A 15217-nucleotide genomic window follows, 5' to 3' on the forward strand; every position below is an offset into this window, starting at 1 on the left:
CTAAGGAGTATGGCTAGCAGCTGTTGAAGTTCTTATGACTCCCTTAGAGAATCTCATCAGTGTTTCTCAAAGTGTGACCCGGACACTCACATCAGAGTCCCCAGGGATGGTTAAGGGGGCAGCTCCCTCAGTCCCATCTCAGACCTGCTGAATTATGCTCTCTGAGGCTGGACCCAGGATCTGCATTTAAGAAGCCTCAAGGTGATTCTTGGATAGGATTGCCACATAAAACACTGGATAGTCAGTTAAATTTGTCCCAAACATCACATGGGGCTTGGTTATACTAAAAAATTATTCATTATTTATCTGAAACTTAAATTTGACTGGATGTTTTGTGTTTTTCACTTCCTAAATCTGTCAGCCCTATTCTTGGGTGCAGTAGAGTTTAGGAACCACTGCTTCAAATACCTCCAAGAGCCCCAGTCCCATTCATAGACCACATGGACCAGGGAAGCTAGTTGAGTAGTGAGAGTTCTTTATATATCCTGAATGCAAGTCCTTTATCAGATATGTAATTGTCAAATATTTTCTTTAACTTTATGCATTATTGATTGTCACACTTTCATGATGGTACACATAGAAGCAAAAGAGTTTTCATTTTGATGAGATCCAATTTATTTTTTGTTCTTGTTGCTAGTAATTTTGGTGTCATACCTAAGACTCCATTGTCAATTTCAAACCCATGAAGATTTACTTCATGAATTTTCTTCTGAGAGTTCTACAGTTTTATCTATTACATTTAGGTCTTTGATCTATGTTGAGTAAATTTTTGTATATGGCATGAGGCAGGGATCCACATTCATTCTTTTGCACATGGTTATCCATTTGTCCCTTCACCATTTGTTAAAAAGACTTTCGTTTCCCTCGTAGAATTGTCTTGGCACCATTGTAAAAAATCAGTTGCCCATAAATGTAAGGGTTTATTTCTGAACTCTCAATTTTATTTGATTGATCTATATGTCTATCCTTATGCCAGTACTATACTGTCTTGATGACTGTAGCTTTGTATGTAAGAAGTATAAGTCCCTCAATTTTGTTATTATTTTTCAAGTTTGTCTTAGCTATTCTGGGTCCTTTGCTTTTTCCATATGAATTTTAGAATTAGCTTGTCAAGTTCCACAAATAAAGAAAACAGCAGCTGGGATTTTAATAGGAATTGCATTGAGTCTGTAGATCAACTGGGAGAATATTTCCATGTTAACAATATGAAGTCTTTTGATTCATAATCATGGAATATCTTTTTATTATTTAGATCTTCTTTAGTTCTTTGAAGGATGTTTTGTCATTTTCAGTATACAAGTCTTGCACTTATTTTGTTAAATATACTTGTAAGTATTTTACTCTTTTGATGCTATGGTACATGGAACTGTTTCCTTAGTTCTATTTTCAGATTGTTCATTGCTAAATGAATAAGAATACAATTGATTTTTGTATATTGATCCTGTATCCTGCAACCTTGCTGAACCATTTTTATCAGTTCTAATAGTACTTGTGTGTGTATATTCCTTAGGATCTTCTACATACAAGACCATATCACATGCAAGTAGAGATAGTGTTATATGTGCCTTTCAAACCTGGATACCATTTATTTCTTCTTCATGTCTAACTACCCTTGCTAGATCATCAAGTACAATGTTGACTAGAACTGTTGAGTGCAGAGTTTCTTGATTTGTTCCTGATCTTAGAGGGAAAGCATTCAGTCCGTCACTGCTAAGTATGATGTTAATTGTGGGTTTTTCACAGATGGCCTTTATTGGGTTGAGGAAGGTCCCTTTTAGTCCTATTTTGTTGAGTATTTCTATCATAAAAGGGTGTTGGATTTTGTCAAATGGTTTGTCTGTGTCTATTAAGATGAACATGTGACTTTTGCCTGTTAATATGGTACGTTACTTTGATTGGTTTTCACATGTTAAACCAAACTTGCAACCTTGGGATAATCCTGGGACCCATTTGGTCATGCTGTATATTTCCTTTTATAAATTGCTGGATTCTCTTGCTAGTATTTGCTTGAAGATTTCCACATCTATATTAATAAGTGATATTGGTCTGCAGTTTTCTTATAATGTTTTTGGTTTTGTATCAAAATAATATTGGCTTCATAAAATCAGCTGGGATGTGTTCCCTCCTCCTCTTTTTTTTGGAAGTTTGTGAAAGATTCGTGTTAACAATTTTTAAACATTTGGCAGAAACCCCTAGTGAAGCCATCTGGTTCTAGGCTTTTCTTTGTGGAAATTTTTTTTATTACTAATTAAACTTCTTTACTTGTTATTTATTTACTTTCTATTTCTTCTTGAGTCAATTTTGGTAGTCTGTACCTTTCTATCAATTTGTCCATTTCATCTAGGTTATCTAATTTGTTGCCATACAATTGTTCATAGTATTATCATAAAACCTTTTTTACTTTCATAAGGTCAGTAGGGGTGACCCCTATTTCATTCTTGACTAATAGTTTGAGTTTACTTTTTTTTAATTCATCAGTTTAGGCAAATAATTGGCAATTTTGTTGATCTTTTCAGAGGACTGACTTTTGGTTTTGTTGATTTTTCTCTATTGTTTTTCTATTCTCTAGTTCATCTATTTGTACCATAGCGTTTATTATTTTCTTCCTCCTGTTTGCTTTGGGTTTAATTTTCTCTTTATCTAGTTTCTTAAGATGGATGGGAGGATTATTTTTTGAGATATTCTATTTTACTATAGACATTTGCAGCTGTAACGATATCTCCAAGTACTATGTTAAGTGTATCGCATAAGTTTTGGTATGCTGCGTTTTCATTCATCTCAAAATATTTTCTAATTTCCCTTGTGATTTTTTCTTTGACCCATTGGTTAGGAGTGTATTGTTTAATTCCACATTTCCGAATTTACCAAGTTTCCTTTTGTTATTGATTTTTAATTTCATACCATTGAGGTTGGAGAACATACCTTGTGTGATTTCAATCCTTTTAAGTATACTGACAATTTATGACCTATATGGTCTTTATGGTCTAAAAAATGGTATTTCTTAGAGAATGTTCCATGCACACTTGAAAGTGTATATTTGGCTATTGTTGGGTGGAGTGTTCTATAGATGTCTACTAGGTCTGATTGTTTTAAGATATTATTCAAGTCTTCTGTTTCCTTGTCTTCCTCCTGCCTAGTTCTATTATTGCAAGTGGGATATTGATGTCTTCCCCTATTATTGTTGAGTTGTCTATTTCTCCTTTCAATTCTTCCAGTTTCATGGTTCTGAGGTTCTGTTCGGTGCATGTGTATTTATAATTGTTATGCCTTCCTGATGGATTGACCTTTTTTTTTTTGAGATGGAGTCTCGCCCTGTCACCCAGGCTGCAGTGCAATGGCGTGATCTTGGCTCACTGCAAGCTCCAGCTCCTAGATTCACACCATTCTCCTGCCTCAGCCTCCCAAGTAGCTGGGACTACAGGCACCCACCACCACACCCAGCTAATTTTTTGTATTTTTAGTAGAGATGGGGTTTCACTGTGTTAGCCAGGATGGTCTCGATCTCCAGACCTTGTGATCTGCCCGCCTTGGCCTCCCAAAGTGGTGGGATTACAGGCGTGAGCCACCACGCCTGGCCCAGATTAACCTTTTTATCATTAAAAAATGTCCTTCCTTGGCTCTAGCATGAATTTTGTCTGAGATTTATTTTGTCCAATATTAGCATAGCTCTGCCAGCTCTCTTGTCATTGCCGATTACATGGTATATCTTTTTCTATTCTTTTACTTTCAACCTATTTTTGTCTTTTAATCTAAAGGCTGCCTCTTGTAGATACCACATGGTTGTATTAATTTTTAAAACTTACTGTGCCAAATTCTTCCTTCATTGCAGTGCTTTATTCATTTGCCTTCACTACATTTTTTTTCCAGATCCTTAAGGTCAGCCAGAGGTGAGAGACTAGGGACTTTTCAAGTTTTTCCTGGGTGTGTGGACAGCCTTGAATATGCCTGGGGCCTTCTAGATTCTCAGGGTATTTTGGAGCAAATCAAACTCCCTATGGACCTCTTATTCCTCAGTTTTTAATTTTAAGTTTTTTGGTGGGCTTCTTGTTAGCATCAACTGATAATGCTTCTCAAACAACTGTAATGTTAAACAGTGGTTGCTCATGGGTTTTGACAAATGCCCTGCAGATAGTGCTGTTCACAGAAAATGAACTCTGAGTCAGGTCAAATCAAGACAAGCTCTGAGAATGTAGCTTTTCAAGGAGCTACTGGACAGGTTGAATAGAGATTATTTTCTGGGGGCAGGTCTTTAGGGGAGTCTCAGTCCATTTTGTCCCTGCCAGTGGCTTCTGGGTTGGTGGGGTTTGCCGCTATCTTAGTTGTGAGGCTACTGGTTTTCAAGGCTTTTGTGGGGCTGGGGGGAACAGGTTAAGATTAGGGCAGCTGTGAACTTCACAAAGCTCACGTGTTAACAGAGATTCAGCAGTGGGTCTTGATCAAACACTCCTTGGATTATTGCAATACTTTAGCTAACTTCCATAGGAGTGTACTTATTAAATGTTGTCAAAAAACTGATGATGCTTAGAACTATGTTGGGCACTATGACAGTTACACAAAAATATGATACCCGCTTGTCTTCCCAGACCTCATAATACTAGTGTGACACATTAGCCCGGAGGAACTCGTAAGGAATAAAGGGAAGCCTCTCGGTCTTTGTCTGTGTGGGGGAGGGGTGTTTGCAGAACTAACTCTCTCTTTCTCTGGCCTTTGTGGTGGGGACCTTTAATTTGTTAATTTCCAGATGTGTTTTCTATGATGCAGGGCACTCAACACAAGCCAGCTGAAGGCACTGAATATTGAAATGCTGCCTGGCTATCGAGATCCCTATTCCTCCAGGCCTCTAACGAGAGGTGAAATCGGCTGCTTTCTCAGCCACTACTCAGTCTGGAAAGAGGTAAATAATGCTTTATTCAGATTGCAGTTTTATGATGAGGAGAAAGGAAAGCAGGCTATCGTAGGTGAATTAGGGCCAGATGTAAAGTGAGCCCGCAACTGTTCTGGAAATGTGCGTGAGAGCTGCTCCTACCTTGTGTCTCCCTCTGACCTAAGACCAGCAACAAAGGGGCAAGGAGGAGTAGCTTTGGTGCCACTTGGGATGGTGACGGGGGAGATACCCATGTCCTATGTGCCACACTCTTATTAATTCATTATCATCATTAGCAGGAATGCCTTCTATTATACCTGTTATGACGTCACTTATTAAGTGATTTTATACAAGAAATCACACAGAAGTCATGTGAGGTGGGTTGGGAAGGACAGACCACCTTTACCCAAGAAGAAATTATTAAGTGGCTTGTCCAGGTAAGAAGTGGCAGAGCCAGAAGTGGAACCCCTGTCTTACAGATCAAGACATATCTGGAGCGGGTATTGGTGTGTGGGGTTCCTGATAAACAGTCAGTTTCCACAACCAAAAAGAAAGTCCCTGAAGAAAGGCCCCTTGAACACTTTCTCTTTTAATGATTCAGTCTATGCCTGCCTTTGTTTTCTTTAAACTTTAAGTGAAATGTGATAAATGGGTATAAAAGTATATAGATTAAAAAATACAGCTCAGGGAAATTTCACAAACCAAACAACACACCCATGTTAATCAGTACACAGATCCAGAAGCAGGTAACCAGCATCCCACAAGCACCTCCCCACTCCGTGCTTCCTTCTAGTCACCAGTCCCCAAGGGTAGTCACCATCCTGACTTCTAAAGGCATTGAATAGCTTTACCTTTGTTTGTACTTTCCCTTATATGAATGGAGTCATGCAGTATGTGTACTCTCCTAACATGACATTTAGGAGATTCACCTATAACGTTGCATTTAATTGTGGATCATACATCCTCACTGCTGTGAATATGCCACAGTTTATTTATCTATTCTACTGTTGATGGCCATTTGCTTAGATTCCAGTTATGAATCTATGCTACTAGACTCGTGACTTTTTAATACTTATTTATCTAATAAAAATTGGGTATCAAACTTTTCATAGGGTATCTTCCTACTGATGACTTTTGCAGGTAATTGATCGACAGCTAGAGAAGACTCTTGTAATTGAAGACGATGTGCGTTTTGAGCATCAGTTTAAGAAGAAGTTGATGAAGCTGATGGATGACATTGACCAGGCTCAGCTGGACTGGGAACTGATGTGAGTGACAAGATGATCTTATGAGAGGGCTCTGAGAGGCACTCAGTCCTTTCCAATGGGCAGAGAGCCCCACCTCCACAGCCAGTAGGAGATACAGCTTAAGCTTCCACTTATCTAGTTTTCTTTCCATAAATGTTCTCAGAAATAAAAGTGGGTAGAGGTTAGCCACTGGATTTTGCATCCTTCTACTCTTCAGGGTGGGAAACTGGAAGATCGTCTGAGACCTGGAGTCGGCCTGCAGATCAGAGACCTTCAGACAGAACCAAGGTGTGGCACTTAGCACTTACTTAGGAGCACAGCAGAAATCCCACCCTCAAGCAACGTGGCACATGGAGTGGGAGTGAAGCGGGAGAAGAGGTCATTTATTCAAGTGCAAAAGTCCTGTGTCATATTTAAGCCTCAGCTCCTGGGACAGCAGGTTGCCTCTGCAGCTTCTGAGAAGGTGGGAGGTTAGAGGGTCAACCATGGAGCTCCTCTGTTGGGAAATGGGGCTGCACAAACATGGAGAACACGGACAACTAGATTTGGGAAAGGATCTGAGGCTGTTGCAGGAAAACCAGGCTCACCAAGGGAGTGCTGGCTCTGAGCTGACATTTAGTTAATGTTCTTTGTCTACTGTCTAGGAATTGAGTGGCTTCTACTTTCTTCTTCCCTTCCCTTTCATTTTTCCTCTCCCTCTCTCCCTCCCTCTTTCCTTTCTTTTTCTTCTTCCTCCTCTGCCTCCTCCTTCTTTCTCTCTCTCATTTTCTTTTTAAAGCAAATGACACTTTCAATTTCTCTCCAATGAAGCAGAAAGTTCCCAAGCATTGTGTTTGCTCCCAGCTGTGTGTCAAAGGCAATTCATCAACTCTGAGCCTGCTTCTTTGGAGCAGCTGCAGCAGAGAGGCTGTCTCTGCTTCTCCCACCTGCAGGCGGTATTTAAGTGTGGACCCAGGTGGAACACTTGTTCCCTCAGAAAATGGGCCACTCTGAGCTCAGAAGAAACCTAGCAATGGCTCAACTAATGCGTCACTGTGTAATAAGAAGACACCTAAGCCCTGTCAGATGTCAGTCATGTGGTCATGTGGTTAGATTTGGCATTCTGCACAGTCCCTTGAGATCACTGTTTCTTCCTGTATCCTCCAGAAGTCGCTGCACTTCAGCCTTTCTCAGTGAATGGCTCCGCAGCCTGTGGTTAACGCCTCACAGGCCTGGAAGCTACTTGATGTCCACGTGACTTGTATAAAGGCAACTTTCACTTAAGCCTCATAATCACAGAAGACTCAGGCAATCTAAGGTTTAGAGCTGGCATATGTTCCCGTTCACATGTAGTTTGGTGGGTGCATTTCTCAGGACAAAGTACCAGCAGATCCAAGAAGGAAGAACAGTTGTCTTGATAAGGATACTGGAAAAAAAGTGTTTTCTAAATTTCACAGATTGATCAAGTCAAAATATCCCCTTAAAATCTATTATATAGTCTTGAAGAACTATAACAGTTTTAAATTGTACCTGTTATTTTCTAAAACAATAAAGAAACAAATGTTACTTAAACCTAAAACATGAAAGGTAATAAGCTGTTCATGATTGCCACATTACGTCTTTCCAGGAAAAGAAAATAATAAAAGGGAAGAATAGAACAAGTCACTGGAATCATCGAGGGAGTGTTGTTCAATAGAAATATAATACAAGCCACATATGTCATTTTCAATTTTCTAGTAATCACATTAAAAAGGTAAAAATAAATTAGGTTAAATTAGTTTTAATACATTTTATTTAACCAAATATATCCAAACAGTATCATCATTTTGGTATGTAATTAATATTTTAAAACCATTAATGACATAGTTTACCTTCTTTTTTTTTTTGTACCAACTCTTCAAAATCTGGTATGTATTTTACACTTAGAACACATCTCAATCCAGAAGCTAAATTTTCAGCTGTTAAAGTAAACTGGGCTGGGTGCAGTGGCTCACGCCTGTAATCCCAGCGCTTTGGGAGGCTGAGGTGGGTGGATCACGAGGTCAGGAGATCGAGACCATCCTGGCTAACACGGTGAAACCCCATCTCTACTAAAAATACAAAAAATTAGCCGGATGTGGTGGCGGGCACCTGTAGTCACAGCTACTCAGGAGGCTGAGACAGGAGAATGGCGTGAACCCAGGAGGCGGAGCTTACAGTGAGCTGAGATTGCGCCACTGCACTCCGGCCTGGGCGACAGAGAGAGGCTCCGTCTCAAAAAAAAAAAAAGAAAAAGAAAAAAGTAAACTGTAGTCCTACCAAAACAATGAACTTGTTTCGTGGAAAAAATATATATATTTCACACAGCTTCAACATTTAAAATTAAATTAATTAAAGTTAGAGCATTAACTCAGCACCTCTATCACTCTAACTCCTCTCAAGTGCTCGATAAGAGTTTTCCTTCCACTGGATGAGACATGAGAGAAGCTCAGACTCCGTAATCTGAAGAGACAGTGGCTGGGGATATATGTTTGTTGTCCTCAGAAGAACTGAAGGTCGAACATAGACTTGTTCTGCAAATCCTGGAATGCTTTCACAAGGGGGAATCCCTTGAACGTTGAAAGAGATTGTTTCAGGGCAAAATAGAGGAAGTACTGCTTTACCTGGCAGGCAAGAAGGAGGCAACTCCTCAAATTGCTCCAGTCAAGCCCAAATCAATAGGTTCCGGACAAAAGTAATGGAGCACAGATCCTTGGGTAGACTAGGGAAGATGGGAGTGGCCAAAGGTGCATCCTGTGTTGTAGAAGTTGTTCACGGAGGACGGAAGGTGCCTGGGGGGCCTTTCTCGGAGCAGCATGTCTGGGAGGAAGCCTGGCCACAGCTGGGCGAGTGTGAGGCAGGAGAATGCCTGTCAGGAGCTGTCATTCATACTTCCCAAAAGGAACCCCTTAGGGCCTCCCTTGGGTTCCCAGAACCTTCACTGCAGACTGACTCTTTCCGCCAGCCTATTTGGTCCTGTGTTTCCCACCAGCACTCGGAGCGCTGTGCAGAAGGCATCCAAGGCTGACACTCTGGGGACCTGAAGACAGCAGCCTCAGGATTCTCCCATCTGGCCTTTTTCTGTGCCTTTCCAACCTCTGTAAACACAGCTGGAAGCCCCATCCCATCTTTGAGAGATGATCTGAAAGATCTTTTAATCTTACTACATCTTACTTTCTGGCTTGAAAACAGTCCACTAGGCAGGAATAGTGGGGGTGTTGATAAATGGAGCCAGCAAAATGGCCCCAGTGATGGCAGATGGCAGTCATGACTGGTGATTGGATCCACTTTGGAATGTGATACATCATTTAATGACAGAGAGAGTCAGTCCAGGATTTCGGGGTATCTATGTAAACCAAAGCTGTGCTCCATCCTTATCATGGCATAATAGTCCAGGTGAAATTTTTCTCCTCTGCTATTTCCTTACAGTTATATTGGTAGGAAGAGGATGCAAGTAAAGGAGCCAGAGAAAGCAGTGCCCAATGTGGCAAACCTAGTCGAAGCCGACTATTCCTACTGGACCCTGGGCTACGTCATCTCTCTGGAAGGAGCACAGAAGCTGGTTGGAGCCAATCCTTTTGGGAAGATGCTGCCAGTGGATGAGTTTCTGCCAATCATGTACAACAAGCATCCTGTGTGAGTCTCCCCGAACTGCCTGCCTTCCCTTGGGCACAGCCTCTTCATGAATTATGCTCTCCGTTTCTGGTAGTACTTGATATTTTCTAAAGTTGTACTGCTTTCCTAAATGATCTTCTCATAATTATGATTAAGAGAGCCTAACTCAGGTGATTTATCCCTTTGTACAGATGGGAAGGTGAGGCAGAGATGGTGTGTCCTGACCAGAGATTCTTGTAATATCCAGTTTGTAGTTGAACTGAATGTAATGTGCTTGGTCCCCTCCTTGTCTTTGCTCTTCTTATTTCCATAACCTCATACACCTCAAGGTGAAGGCCATCTTCCTAGGCACCTCAAAATTTCCAGTTCCTTTGGCTTAGGTCATTGTGTACTGTTGGCTAAGCAGAGATACCCATTTTTGCACAGCTCACAATCTGGTCAGGAACCCAGACTCATGAACAAATCATCACGATATATTGTAATTCCTGCAATCACAGGGGTGTGTAAGAGGTTCAGGGAGTGTGGACCTGATACCTGAGCATGATGCCCGTGGAAGAAGGGCAGTGTGATGCTCGGGGCTCCCATAGCCCAGGAGCTTACCCTGACCTAGTGCTTATCAAAAGGTGTGGCAATTAATGGTTTACCTGTCAATCTCCCCAATAAACTATAAACCCTTTGGGGCAGTAACAGTCTTATGCCTCTGTGTTCTTAGAGCCTAGTCCAAATGCTACACATCACAGCAGCTCCTAAATCATTAATGAATGATTCCTGAATTCATTAATGGAGCAGTATTGGTTCTAACCTTGGCCCCTTCTCTCAATTGCTGGGTGAGCTCGTCACTAGATGATCTTCATTTTAGCTGTTGAGATTTCCTATGCTGCCACCAGTTCATTTTGTCTCTTGTCCTCAGTAAAAATGGAGCTGTGTGCCCTCTTGTATATAACATGTCAGAGACTGATTTTATCTCTGTGTCCTGGCAGAAACATGGAGGTCAAACCATTATCCCCTAAACAAAAAGGAAATTACTACATTCAGATGTCATCTCATGTACTCTGCACAGGAGTCCTGGGAGGAAGTCCAAGTCATCTGTCTCCTTTACACCTGTTGGAGCCAGAGTGGTGAGCAGGGAGCTAGGGCACAAAGCCAAGCCTGCGTGCCTCTAAGCCTCCACGTGCCACATGCCCCATCACTGCTGTCCAGATCTGAGGTGTCTCATTTATTAATCCAAGAGCAGGGCATTTTTTGTAAAGTGATCATATTTATTTATCATTATGGTCTAACAGGGCTTACTTTTTAACTTTTGGAGTCAGACCTGAAATTCATCTTTTAAACTAGTCTATCCAAATATGTCAGAAATGTTCTGATCTGTTTGCTTGGGAGCTTGTCTTTGGAAAGCTTTTAAAGAAATATTTGTGTTTGTAGGCTAAAGATTTTCACAAATGACACAATTTAAATAATGAAATGAACTCATGACAATTTAAGAGGAAACCAGGAGGGCTCCTTCACTTTTTGTCCCTGTTCCATAAGTCTTCTTTCCGACCCCTCATGTGTCTGGCCACCTTCTTGTTTTCAGAGCCGAGTACAAGCAGTATTATGAATCCAGGGACCTGAAAGCCTTCTCTGCAGAACCCTTACTCATCTACCCTACGCACTACACAGGCCAGCCGGGGTACCTGAGTGACACGGAGACCTCCACCATCTGGGACAATGAGACAGTGGCCACCGACTGGGATAGGACACATGCCTGGAAGTCCCGGAAGCAAAGTCGCATCTACAGCAATGCCAAGAACACAGAGGCCCTGCCACCGCCAACCTCCCTGGACACTGTGCCTTCAAGGGATGAGCTATGAAGGCTCCCTGGGAGTGTGACCCACATCAGTTCAACATCCTCTGGTTTTTCTAAAGGGCTATTCATCCGTTTGCTCCCAGTTTTCTGTTTTGTTTTGTTTTTAGTGGTCACAGTCATCTAACCAAAGTGATCTAATGTGATAGATCGAAATTAACATATTTTTGACTATGGAAGGAAATAAGGAAATTCAACCCACATTTCCCAAGATGGCTAAAAGACAGGTTTTCTGGAAACTGTTAAGATAAACCGTAATCCAGTCACCTAATTCTTCAGTTCACGACCCATGTGATACTGATTCCCACATTAAGGTTGAACAACATGGCTCAGAGTCTTGTTCAAGAGAAAGTGATCACCAAGCTGTCCCACCAGCAAATAGGTAGTCAAGGCAGCCAGGCCAACTAGACCACATTTATTGGTCTAGTTGGTCCATTTTATGTGACAGACGTGACTTGAAAAGTCCAAACCAACTGGACAACCTTCATTGGTCTAGTTTGTCCGTTTTATATGACATTGAAAACTTGTGTATGCAATGTTTGGGGGACAGGACTCAATCATTTAAAATCATATTTATTTGGCTTTTTATTTAAAGGATTCTGTCACAAGTCTTACTGAAAAGTAGATTTTTTAAAAAAAATCTTAGTCCCTGTTATCCAGTAGGGATGGGTATTTGGGTCTGGCTGAGACTTGGCCTGTGACCATCATGGCAGTTGGAGCTCTCATATAGAGGTGACTAGTTTGCCATGTGGATATAATTTAGTAGATATTTGACAGTTTGTGTAGGTATTTGAGGGAAAAAACTCAACGTTTGGCTTTTTTATTATGGCCACTTGAGTCGGGATGCTCTATTTATAAAGATAAATGTAATATATAAAGGGTGAGGACTGGCTGTGTATCCTGCCCTGTCCCGGGTTTGCACGCTGCTACAGAGCTTCACGCTCTCTGCTCCACCCCTTAGCCTGGGAACCCATGGCAGGTGTGAGTTCTGTGAGTCACTGCTAAGAGACAGAGCACATTTTCAGGCCAGCAACTATCTTTGCCAGGGTTTTTTCATTATAGTTTGAATTATTTATTTTACAAAATGGGTGAAGACATTATCTTTAGGATAAGGCAGAGAAACAGATGTTGCAGACTTCCGCCGCACCCGGGGCAGTGGTGGGTGTGGACACGTTGGTTCGGCAATCTGATTCTCCTGAATTTCCCAGCCAGGCTCTTGTGGGGAGGCCTGTGGATGGGGGATTTGAACTATTTGGAAACAGATGATTCTCTATCCCAGGTGAGAAACCTGATCAGAAACAAAGGGCTGGTCAACTGATTTAGGCGGGCAACCAGGGAAGCTCTTAGAATCCCGGGCAGACACCCTTTCTCAAAAGGTATCCCCTAAGAGTCCTTTCGGCTTTCTTCACAGATTGATTTTATGTAAAATGCAGAGTTGGACTACACGATTTCTTCCCACTCCACAATCTGTCATCCTAGTATAGATCATGGTGGTTTCCCTCAAGTTTATGTTCTTATGCCCTCAATCTGTAAATTTTTGTCTCCAGAAAAACCCTCCCAGGCATCCCATACCAGCACCGTTCCTCGTCAGTGTCCATGCACCATGCAGCCATATAGGGGGACCATGCACACCCCAAACCCTGAGCTTCGCACTTAAACTCATGGGGAGGGCCCTTCAGAGCAGAGTCCACAGGGGAGTGGTGCTACATACGCAAGCTTAGTGTACGAGTTTAAGATACACTTTAAGCCAGACACCTTCAGTTCACTCCCCATGTGATACTGATTCCCACATTAAGGTGGAACAGTATGGCTCAGAGTCTAGAGAAAGTGATCACCAAGCTGTCCCATCAGCAAATAGGAAGTCAAGGCAGCCAGACAGCCTCACCTCCCCAGGTGAGGGGCGGGTCCCCAGTTTAGGATGATAGGCGGCTTGCCTTCCACCAGACGCCAGCCTTGGCCTTCCTTCCCGACTCACTGTGGGTACCCTTCTACACTGACCAGCAAGCTAGGCCATTAGAGGAAAGGGAACTCACCCAACTCTAAATTGTGCCACTTAGACTTAGCTGTCAGTGTAACTTCCTTTCCCACCCACCCCTAGGAAAAACAGAAAGAGCATCTGGGGAGCGAGTGAAAATTCCTTAGGTGATTCCTAAGATTTCCTTGGGTATCTGGTTTTTGTTTTCATATCTGAGTGTGTGCGTGTGTGCATTTGTGCATGACTTTGATGATTTTTTTAACGGGGTGGGAGGTGGCTGGGGTGCTGGGGTTGAAGGAAGTTTGGGTTGATTTTTGTGTTTTGTTTAATAGAGAAGTTTTTTTTTTTTTCCTGCTCCCCTGTCAGCTGGTCTGACAGATTTAAGAACTCTCATTCTTAAAAGACATTGGACTTAAATTCTAGCATTTTAGACTAGGACTGTTCTACTGTGAAGAAAGTTCTGTCTCCTTTAGTCTGGTTTGTTTCTCCCTGCTCAGGTCTAGAATCCCAAGCAGTGTTCTTTTCTGGTGAACATTATGAGCTGCAGATGTGACTTTTTTTTTTTAAGTCATCTCTTCAGCAATCCAGAGGTTCCTTGATCTCATTATTTGTCCTATCTCTCCCTTATAGTCCTAAGCCAAGACATTTGACCTTTGCAGTGTCATGTGAGGCTGTCAGTATAGAGGTCTTTGCATCTGGCCCTGGCACCCGCTCTGTGCCTCTGGAGGCTAAACCCTGTCTGGATTTCTCATGGGATCTAACGTTGGATTTTCTGGACAGACAACCGTGACATCAGCAGTGCTGGTGCTGCTGTATGTGGACTGAACACCTGCACTTTGCAGGGTACACGCTGCATGGGCCCCACTTGTGGTTCACTCAGGCCTGCTGCAGGAGCTCTGGAGAACAAGAAAGAGTGGACATCCCGCCCCCTGCATCATCTGTCTTGTGTGCTATTTCAGGGTGGGGAAGTGATAAACTATTTGCCTTCTGGAGCTCTTTGTGAAAAATTAAAAAAAAAAAAAACTTAACTAAGATATGATTGTCAATTGCTTCCACAGGCATTGATCAATGGCCAGCGCTGCAGAGATTCCCAGGTCTGCCCTTGACCAAGGATGTCGGGGTCAGGGGGAACCATCACTGCTGTGTGATCCCCATGGCAAATGAGGGGAGGGTGGTTGTTGCCCTTCCTGTGCAGTGAGGGTTGTTTTAAACTGATGGGTACCATTATATAAGCTGAAAAGGATTCCAAAGTACAGAAAGATGGAAGAGAGCCCCCAGTGGGAGGGAGTGGAGGTGTCCATCTTGCATTTTGTGCTACAGGTCAGTCTATCCATTCATCAAAAGATACTGAGATACTGTGATACCAGTCCAAGGCCAAAGAGCTTTTTCCTGGGGAAAAATAACAGCAGCAACAAAAAGAAAATCCTTGTTGATCTCAGTGACTGCTTGAATGTTTAGATCAAGCTTACCCCTAATCTCAAAAACCAAGCTGTGAACACTGCCTTGCTGCAGGCTTTGTGCTGGGCACTGAGACGCTCAGAGGAGTAGGTAGGGTCTCTACTGCTGTGTGGGGCCCACAGTCCAGTGGAGGAGCAACATAAAGCAGGTGGCTGCCCAACAGGATGGCTTTATTTCAGAGATGAACAAAATGGGCAGAGGAGGACTGTCAGGGCAGC

General features: G+C 42.3%; 1 protein-coding gene across 1 annotated transcript in view; it reads left to right on the top strand.

The window, feature by feature from the left end:
- The window catches only part of COLGALT2 (collagen beta(1-O)galactosyltransferase 2), a 103281-nt gene extending 88710 nt beyond the window's left edge, over positions 1–14571 (top strand). Inside the window, exons 9-12 of the mRNA XM_003264454.4 lie at positions 4762–4894; positions 6005–6132; positions 9538–9744; positions 11297–14571. Of these exons, the coding sequence (XP_003264502.2) occupies positions 4762–4894; positions 6005–6132; positions 9538–9744; positions 11297–11573 (745 nt within the window). The 3' untranslated portion in view covers positions 11574–14571. The remainder of the gene's footprint in view (positions 1–4761; positions 4895–6004; positions 6133–9537; positions 9745–11296) is intronic.
- The last annotated feature ends 646 nt before the right edge of the window (positions 14572–15217 follow it).

The sequence above is a fragment of the Nomascus leucogenys genome, chromosome 9 (assembly GCF_006542625.1).
Source record: "Nomascus leucogenys isolate Asia chromosome 9, Asia_NLE_v1, whole genome shotgun sequence".
Taxonomy (NCBI): Eukaryota; Metazoa; Chordata; class Mammalia; order Primates; family Hylobatidae; genus Nomascus; species Nomascus leucogenys.